General features: G+C 35.0%; 1 protein-coding gene across 1 annotated transcript in view; it reads right to left on the bottom strand.

The window, feature by feature from the left end:
* XPO4 (exportin 4) overlaps positions 1-9,706 on the bottom strand; it is a 71,609-nt gene continuing 61,903 nt past the window's right edge. Inside the window, exons 17-23 of the mRNA XM_070943914.1 lie at positions 7,209-7,502; positions 5,552-5,732; positions 3,604-3,722; positions 2,858-2,988; positions 1,352-1,469; positions 501-593; positions 1-212 (exon numbers count right to left, since the gene is read on the bottom strand). Coding sequence (XP_070800015.1) covers positions 15-212; positions 501-593; positions 1,352-1,469; positions 2,858-2,988; positions 3,604-3,722; positions 5,552-5,732; positions 7,209-7,502 — 1,134 coding nt within the window. The 3' untranslated portion in view covers positions 1-14. The remainder of the gene's footprint in view (positions 213-500; positions 594-1,351; positions 1,470-2,857; positions 2,989-3,603; positions 3,723-5,551; positions 5,733-7,208; positions 7,503-9,706) is intronic.

Raw genomic sequence — 9,706 nt, 5'->3', positions numbered from 1 at the left:
TACAGTTCTGGTATTTATTTTACACAGAGAAGACCACCGACATTTGACATAAAGTCTTCTAAACTTTTGAGGAAGGCCATCTTCTGCTTACGGTCCAGCGTAGGCGGAGTGCTGCTTGCAGTAAGTTTGTTGAAAGCATCTGCTAACCGCTGGTAAATTATGGGATCTTGCTGACTTGATAGTAAAGTTTCAACTAATTCAGAATATTCTGCCTGTAAAGAAAATAATCACATTTATATTTCAGAAGAAAATTTATTAGTAAAAATTAACTCTGTGGAATAATATCAAAGGCTTCCTATAGACTGACTTGTTAACAGAATTACAATTTAAGTATATTTCCAATTTTGGATGCAAGGAACATTTATTTAAAGTTGAAAGATAGTGGCTTCCCTCAAGCCATCAAGTTAATTCTATCTGACTGTAAGATTTAATTATAGATCTCTACGGCCCCTAAACATTATGGAACATGGAAGAGATAATGACACCATAAAATATCATACCTGATGCAAACATACTAATGTATAAAATGCTTCCCCTGCTGCAGCTGTCATCTCTGTATTGTGCTTTTGCAGTACCAGCATATCAAAAACCATCTAAAATGTAAAAACAAAACTTTATATCCTGACTTTTTAAGAAAAAAATTGTGCTAAGATGAAAGTGACAACTGCTTTGTAGAAGCCTGTGTTTTAAGATGAGGACTAAAAATTAACTTTCAAAAGAAATACGTAATTACTTGCAACAATGTGTAAGTTAAAACAGTGTTATCACCATATAACAAACGAAGGGTAAATGGCTGAAGCAGAGACCCCAATCTATCTGTTTAATCATGTTAAGAATTTTTAACTTCCTTACTAATATAGTCTACTCCCATGGGCACAAAACAATGAATTTTCTAGTGGAAAAACTGGGTACTTTTTAATAGTAGATTACTTGGGCTCCTCAGTAACCAATAATCTAAACATATAAAAAAGCAGGATTAATTTTACAAAAACTGGCATCAAATGTGGTTTTAACCTGATTACTGGCTTTCATCCAAAAAGCTCCTCTGGCAAGAAAAAGTGGTTTCCAGTAAGTAATATGGCATAAGGTTTGTTCTCAAAGCTTTTTGAAGGATCACTAAGGCTTCTGCCCCTCAGCCTCTATTTCCTATTTTGCAATATTGTATTTGCCAATACAGCACTGTGCAAATGAACTGAGCTGGAATTCCCAAAATTCTCAGCAGCTGGGTCAAACATGCTGTCCCACCATTGGGGAAAGCTGCCAACACCAACGATATTACACGATGGTGTTGCTCTATGCTGAAATCCAAGCCACAATATTAGACGGTAATATATGGAATGGTGTCTCTTACCTTAAGAAAGTGTCTTGTTGCTAAAAAGAGGGATGACTCTGATTCCTGTGTTTTTGCACATTGTTCTGCTAATGGTGTTAGAGCTTCTAAGCAGAGCTGGCAAACATCTGAACTCATTCTGATTATTCAAAGTCAAGAAATATATTTATTCCTTTGGGGGGTATTTGGAAATTATACAGTATGTCAGGAAAACCAGTAAACAGAACTTAAAAATTGCCATTTTCCTATATATTTCAAGCTAAGATTACCACTAAGTGGTTGAAATTGTTTCCTCCTCCACTATTTCTTCCTAGAAATTGCTCTTATTGCATTTCTATGTTTTAATCAAATGTAACTAAGGAAAGTAAAGAGGGAGAATTTAGGGCTGAAACAAATAATCAAATGTAGAGGGCCACAACAACTTGTAGCAAATGAGCACAGAATATCTAAATATTTTTACATTAAAATGTTAGTGAATCTAGAAACTGTGTAAGAACAACAGATTCCATCCCTACAAAATTATAAAAGTAATTTTATTTTTCGTATCGGGGAATTCTTGTAATATTTTAAATGCTAGAATATTCTAGCAACAAGCTTAAACAATCTGGTGCACATATATCCTGGTTCCTTACTGGTAACAGGATGGGAAAGTTACAATAAATGAATAACTGCTTCTCATTATACGTATACGTATAATGAAGTATACGAAGTATACGTTACTTCAAACAAAGAATATGCAAAACCTGATGAAAGATTGTATTAGATTCTCTGCCAAAATAAAATAAGAAATATTTGGATTCCCTCACATAAAATAACTTTGGTAACCAAAAAACCACACAATGCAAATGTTCAGGTAAGTAATCAATAACTGAAATTCTTGACATTCTTAAGGCTTAAAAGGGTATACCGTATTTTTCGGAGTATAAGACACAGCTTAGTTTTTGGGGAGGAAAATAGGAAAAAAAAAAATCTGCCTACCAGGTATTCATATGGCTAGCGTCCTTAGTCTGGTCAGCTTCAGCACATTAGTTTGCTGGTTTTTTATCCCCTGCTTGGGGATAAAAAACAGCTTGTAAGGCACAGCTGAGAGGAAGCAGAAATGAGAAAAGCAGGCAAAGTGGGGGAGAGATCACTTCACTCGGCTACTGCCTAGTTAGGACTGAAAAAAAGCTTCTAAAGAACAGCTGAGAGTCGGAGCAAAGCATGGAGATCCTTCACTGCTAGCGCCTTGTTAAAGCACAGCAGAGAGTCCAGGGAGCAGGCAAAGCTGGGAAGATTGCTGGCTAGTGCCTCATTATTGCCTTGTTAGGGTTGAAAAAAAGCTTCGAAAAAGCTACATTCGGAGTATAAGATGCACCCAAATTTTCAGTCTCTTTTGGGGGGGGGCGGGGGAAAGGTGCACCTTATACTCCAAAAAATACGATATATCAAGTATACAGTAATATAATGATTTAAAGAAAGAAAAGTAAAGAGATCAACTGAATAAGTCCTTTCCCTGCTCCTCCAAAATAAGATTTTAAAGGATACGATGTCATCCCCAATTCTAATGAATACATAAGGCTTTTAAACAAGTCTTCTGGAAGCTGTGGAATTTTCTCAGGAAATATTTCACAAATAAAAGTAATTAGTTTGTAGTACTGATTACATAGTGATGGAAACTATAGAAGGAAAAAGTAAATAGGTTCATGTTAATGAGGCTTCTTAATAATTACATTTGAAGAATGCAAAGCAATGTCAGGCATTCAAAATCAAGGGTTATTATTTTTATATGTTTCACAATTTGTAATACGTATATAGTCCTAGGTTTTTGAGGTCAGTACAGAATTAAAACTGACATATTTTTGTAATTCATGGCCCATTGTTGAAACCATAGATCACTTATTGTGATAAACTCTGGTGAAGCTGATTTACAATTAAAGACTTCTGAAAATTGTAACCAAAGGGAGGTACCATGCATGTTATTTCCTCAGTCTCAACCTAGTATATTAACTACTTCATTACACTAATTGTCCAATACCAAACTATTCCACAGATGGCACTATTAACACATTTAGACAGTACTAGGTTTAAAAGGCTGTTTAAAGGCAGGCATGAGCTTGGCTGAAGCTCTGAGTTAGTGCCAGTGGCCATTTTCAGTCAGCCATGAGAATACTGGTAATAGTAGAAAATCCATGGTCATATTTAGAGACACAATATTATAATGATTAAAATTTTTGGAAGAACTCTCAAAATTCCCCATCTCTTTCTGCAACCCTGCATGGCACTGTACATACCTTTAACAAATCTTGGGACATTAAAGGCAGGATTAGATTCACTCCATATAAGACAACATCTGCTGCCGATACAGATCTGTTTGTTGCTTGCCCAGGTTCATGTCCCCTAAATACTTCATCTAAAAAGATGGGGAAGAGGGGAGAAATATAGAATATAAGAACAAATTCAACTATCTGCAAATATTTTCTGAACACCAAGCTTAGTGAGCATGAAATCTTTCACAAATTATTAATTCAAGTAATTGGAATGCAGTGCTTGAATCTCAGTAAGGTGATGCCAAACGTTACTTTGCCTTCTGCAGTTGATCTTAAAAACCTGTTTCCTTTAGAAAAACTAAACAGTACAGGGAGGCGTATTTAAATTATACCTGCTTTTTTCTTATTCTTCTTTGGATTCTGAGGTGGATAAAAAGACTCAGACATTCAACAAGAAAAATAGGAAATCAATTTTAAGGTGAAAGAAAGCCTGAAATTCTAACAAAAACTATAAAAGATATTTTGTAATCTACTATAGTCAAAATTAATGTACCTCTAGACATACAATTATAAGATATATACATTTCAAACTTCAATTTTTTTAAGTTTTTTATTTTATTTTATTAAATGTTGAAGATCAAAGTGCAATCTAGACAAAAGAAAGAATGATAGAAAATAAATTGCTGAATAAGATAAAGTTAAAATATGTGTGAATAGATGTAAATAGTAAGAAAGGATCACTTCGAAGTAGCTGTAGGGAAAAGTGTTATTTTTATAAATGTTGTGTGTTTGTGTCTTGTTTTCAAACTTCAAATTTAGATTTGTCATAAGGCAGACCACTTTAATATATTTTAAAGCAATGATTCACTAATGATCTGCTTAACTTCTAATTAAACGTATCTTCTTATTATAGTTCAAAATGTACAAGATAAAAACCCAAACAGTAATCTTATTAGCAGCCACAAAGATTTGGCTGATAAATGAATATAAAATTCAATGAAAAACTGTGCTTACAATGAATAATTATCTGTTTAGGGAATGGTTTCATATATTATAAACAGACAAATACAGGTTTACCAATTTACAGGTAGTCTTCAATCATCAACTGTGATGGAGCCCTTCCTTCCTTCCTTCCTTCCTTCCTTCCTTCCTTCCTTCCTTCCTTCCTTCCTTCCTTCCTTCCTTCCTTTTATTTAAATGTATATGCTGCCCATCTCCCTGATAGGTTGGAAGTCAAATTGGCCAGTAAGTGAAATGGCCACATGATCATCTCATGACCCCCCCATTCCTGCTCTTCCTGATGAGGTTGTCAAATGAACAGGTCCTGCCTCAGGCCTCCTCCATTTTGAGGCATCCCATACTTCAATTCCTGCTCCTTGGGGTCGCCACAGGCCTTGGGCCTGCTTCCCAAGCCACTGGACCTCACACCCTTCCACCTTTGGGGAGCTAGGTGGAGGGGGTGCTGTATATCCCCGTGGTCAGTTGTAAGGGTGAATGACTGCAGCTGCCATAACTTTGGAACCAAGTTCTAAGTAGCTTTTGGGGGGATCTGTAAGTCATAAATTGAGGACTACATGTATCTACTATACTCTATAATTAGTATTTATTCATGCCATTATGCAAATGCTTCAAAAAAATTACTTTTTAAAAAGATATTTGACTGCCTACATTTCTCAACAGGTTGCTTAAATTCTCCAATATTAGTTTAAGCATTCCGTAAAAATACAAACAATATAAAAATCAGGAAGGCAATAAAAGATTGGGGAAAAAAATTGAAAGCCACTGAAGAGCCAAACAGGAAAACATCAAAAACTGTTTGAATAAATGCATCAGTGAACTAAGGTTTTAACTCTGAAATTTAAGAGAGCGAACCAACAGAGCTCTGTTATTTGTTCATTACATACTGGTGTCAAGAGATAAAGAGCTCTTTAAGTTTCATCCATGTTATTTTCAGTTCTAAATTTCTCCCTACCTGTATCACTGAAATCTATAAATTCTTTTGAAAGTAGGTTAGTGAGAAGCTCCATAATGAGAAGAAGATCCTGGTATTGGTCCTCTTCTGCTGTAACATCTATTCGTTGTCTACCTAAATTATTCTTGGAATATACTTGAAGTAGGGTCAGACAAGCTTCATATAAATTCATGGCTTTAGACTGCAAAAGAAAAAAAAATAATGAAAAAAGAAAAGAAGGCTTAATGAAGGATATACATTTGCTAGAATGTACTTATTACTCAGGCCTTGAAACCACTTCAGTTGCAACTGATATTAAGCAGAATATACTCCATTTATAACAAGGGTTTAAAACAATAAAATAACAATTCTTAATCATTATAAATCCTATTGCTCGAAGGAAATAATCTCCAACATAGTAAATCACATTGTCAGGCATACATTTAAGCAGTGTAGAATTTCCATTGTATAGTTATAACATTTTGTAGGAAAATCTCTCTTGGTATTATTAATTTTTCCATGTTTAGGAGCCCTGTGGCTGGAAGAAGTAAGCAAGTATCTACTATATCTTTAACAGTTAACATTGGGGCGTACACCTTCTAAGTTACAGCTACTGAAGCAGTAAGCATTCTATTCTAGTTCTAGTCCTTGACTTATGACCACAATTGAGTTCAAAATTTTTGTTAATAAGTGAGGCAGTTGTTAAGTGAGATTTGTCTCATCTTATGACCTTTCTTGCCACAGTTGTTAAGTGAATTACTCCAGTGGTTAAGTTAGTAACATGGTTGTAAAGTGAATCTGGCTTCCTATTGAGTTTGCTTGTCTAAAGGTCACAAAAGATGATCATATGACCCTGGGACATTGCAACCATAATAAATATGAGCCAGTTGCCAAGCATCTAAATTTTGATCACATGACCATAATTACTGCAATGGCTGTAAGTATGAAAAAAGTCATAAGTCACTTTTTCAATGCCATTGTAACTTTGAATGATCACTAAACAAATGGTTATAAGTCGAGAACTACCAGTACAGTAGAACCTTTGGTCACTACCATAATTCGTTCCATAACTTTGGTCGCAAACCGATTTGGTTGTGATCTGAACCTAATTTTGGAAATTTGGCACTTACAAAAAAAAGTGGTGTGGAAGGGGAAATTGGCCACGAAAAAAAAAAGTGAATTTTTTTGGTTGAAACCCAATTTGGTCGTGGTCAGAAGCGCTTGCGACCAGAGGTTCTACTGTATTCTTCTATACATGGTCAGATTCTCCATTATCTGACAGCACACAGCCTCATCACACAGATGGTCATAAAATAATGCAATCAAAGCATGAGACATAAATAATATCTAACTCAAACCCTCTCCAAATGGACAAATCAGCACAATGGTGAAGGAAAATATTCTAACAGAAACAAATGCATCATGTCATGAATCATCAACTCTCAGTTTTAATTCAACCTAACTGATAATACTAAAAATGTTTAGAAATTCCAAGCTCTTCAAAAGATTCTTCCAAAATATGAAAATGCTTCAATTTACAGAGCTCAATGATTTCTGTTATTAGAAATAAAATAAAAAAAAGGCTTTAAAGGTGTGAAAAGAAACTGATATTACTGTACAGATATGTACATTTCCAGCATATATCCTATATTTAGAATATATTTTTAAATTTATTTACCTCTCCAAGATAGCATATTTGTTTATGTGCAACTTCAACAAAAACTTCTATAATGAGGTTAACAGTCTCTGGTGTATTCTTGTACACCTCCATTAGTCCAATGCAATTTGTAAGGAAGTCCATCAGAAAATTAAAGAGAATTGCTACATTGTCTATCTGGGTAGCCTCAGCAATACCACAAAGTGCTTCTAAGGTGGCAGTAATTTCCTGTTTCACCTCCTCCTCCTGGCAGATTTGTTGGAAGTTTTCTTGGTTTATCACATTTAAGAATCGTTGTTGCAGTGGCTGAAGAACCTGCAAAACAAAAATAAAAAGAAGTATACTGTAGCTTTCCTGCAGAAAGCTGCAGACAGAAAGAGTTTGACCCAAAGATTTTTCATATAAATACACTTATTTGGATAACAGTATTGTTTATATATAACACAACCTAAACTGGAGGAAGTTTTTTTTTAATTTTTTTTTATTTTAAACACATTAAAACAAACACAAAACAAACAACACATCTATACATATCATTTTTCTGTTGTTAACAGCTCATTTAAGGTGTTCCTTTCTTATTATTTAAATATATTCTAACTTTATCTTAATCTATTTAAATAATCCAATTTCTTTTATAACGACTTCTCTTTACTTTGATCTTCAGCACATTCAAGCAATATTATCACAAAAAACAATAAAGTATTATTTCACTTCCCCCTTTTTTCCTTTTTTTCGTTTTTCCTTTTCTCCCACCACTCATGCCATCTGTACCATACTCTATAGTCATCTGTGTCCTCTCTTTCCTTAAGTTCCTTTGTAAGCTTGCCCATCTCTGCACATTCAAGGATTTTTTTAATTAAATCCTCTTCTGTTGGTGGGCATTCCTTCTTTAAACTGGAGGAAGTTTAAGATTGATCATAGAGGCATTACTTCAGTTCTAAATAAGTTGGCAATGCCCGTTTACTAAAATCCCTCTATGAGGGAGATAGGCAGTTTCTAAATATGATAAATAAATGAGTAAATATTTAAATAATTTATTTCTTGTTTGAATATTATGTATAAAACATACCCAGCCAAAAACCTTAAAATGCTAAAGGAACACCGATTTTGAAAAAGCAGTACGTATGTAAATTTTAAGCCAAATTTTATGGCTTAAAAAAAAAAAAAGCTGAACTGACTCTGGGCGGGTAATAAACAAAAGCCATAAAACCACAAAAATACAATTAAAAACAGGGTTAAAACGTGAATATAAAAACAAGCTAAAAATCAACTTCAAAGGCAGAGGGGGTGCCTTCAAATTGATTTTAAAAAGCAAGGTGTTTTAACAGGTAGTAAATGTCCATAGCAAAATGTCTATGGAAATCCTCAATCATCCAGGTCATGTTTGTCTCAAAGGTGCTTTTTTTCCCCAAAGGCAACTGGACTTTCTTATTTTTTAAAAAAAATTTCCTTCAGTCAGAAATGAAGAAGCTTCTTGGATGAGAAAGGTTTTCATGAAAACAAAAAGAAAAAAACTAAGGAAGTTCAGTTGCCTTTTGAAAAAACACTTTTGGGGCATCCACAGCAAAATTGGATTGTAAAAGGCTAGTGGGATTGTTTTAAACAATTGTGGAAGAGATGCGTGGAGAAACTGAGTCACAACAGTTGTCTCTGGAGTCTCACTATGGGAGTGGTAAAGGAGTCATATCATTTCTTGCTCTTTTAAAACATCATGAACACATTAGGCCTCCAAAACCTGATAAGCGTGGTTTGAATTCTTTTATGTTGACTTGTCCTATCTGGCTTTGTATAATATTTTGTTTGCCAAAAGGGCTCATTATCCATTGTAAAACTTTACATCTAGCTGTTTCTGGCTCAAGAATACAGCCTTTGTTTTTGCAGCCACATTTTTTAAACACACGTCACACTATTTTAAAAAATCATTTTTTGAGACGCTTCCTTGAAAAGGAAACGGGAAGTATTGATTAAGAAATAGCACATGCTTAAATCCTGGAAGGCAATGGAATATGTCTATAGCTAAAATAAAGGGGAAAAAAGGGAGAAACTTTTTTTCCCCAAAGTATTCCTCTAATTTTTTAGTTTGTGTCTGTTTTCTTTTCTCTATACATGTGTGAGTGTACACATGAATGTGTGTATGCAGAAGAGGGTATATTTGGCAAAATGTGGCCTTTGCTAAACGGCTAAATCAGGAAAATGGAGATGGAGAATAGGGTTGAGGTGGTCATTTCTGATCCATTCAACTTCCCCCTTGCAACAGCCACATCCTTGTATTAATGGCCCACCGTTCTCCAGAAGAGGCAAGTGTTTTGATAGACGCTCCAGAATCATCGTTCTGAGGTCTTTAGAATGATGTACTGAGGCCACTGACGCTTCCCAATACAGTACAATAGGCACTCTCTCAAAACAGCTTCTAATGCGAGGGTATCAAACCCAAAGCCCATGGGTCAGATCCGGCCCGCGGGGTGCTTAGATCTGGCCCATGAGCGTGGCCTGGAAATAGCAGAGGCCGACGGTGCCTC

Source organism: Pituophis catenifer, unplaced genomic scaffold, assembly GCF_029215685.1.
Source record: "Pituophis catenifer annectens isolate HBS135680 unplaced genomic scaffold, rPitCat1.0.hap2 SCAF_4, whole genome shotgun sequence".
Classification (NCBI taxonomy): domain Eukaryota; kingdom Metazoa; phylum Chordata; class Lepidosauria; order Squamata; family Colubridae; genus Pituophis; species Pituophis catenifer.
This window is presented reverse-complemented; position numbering and strand designations above follow the sequence as displayed.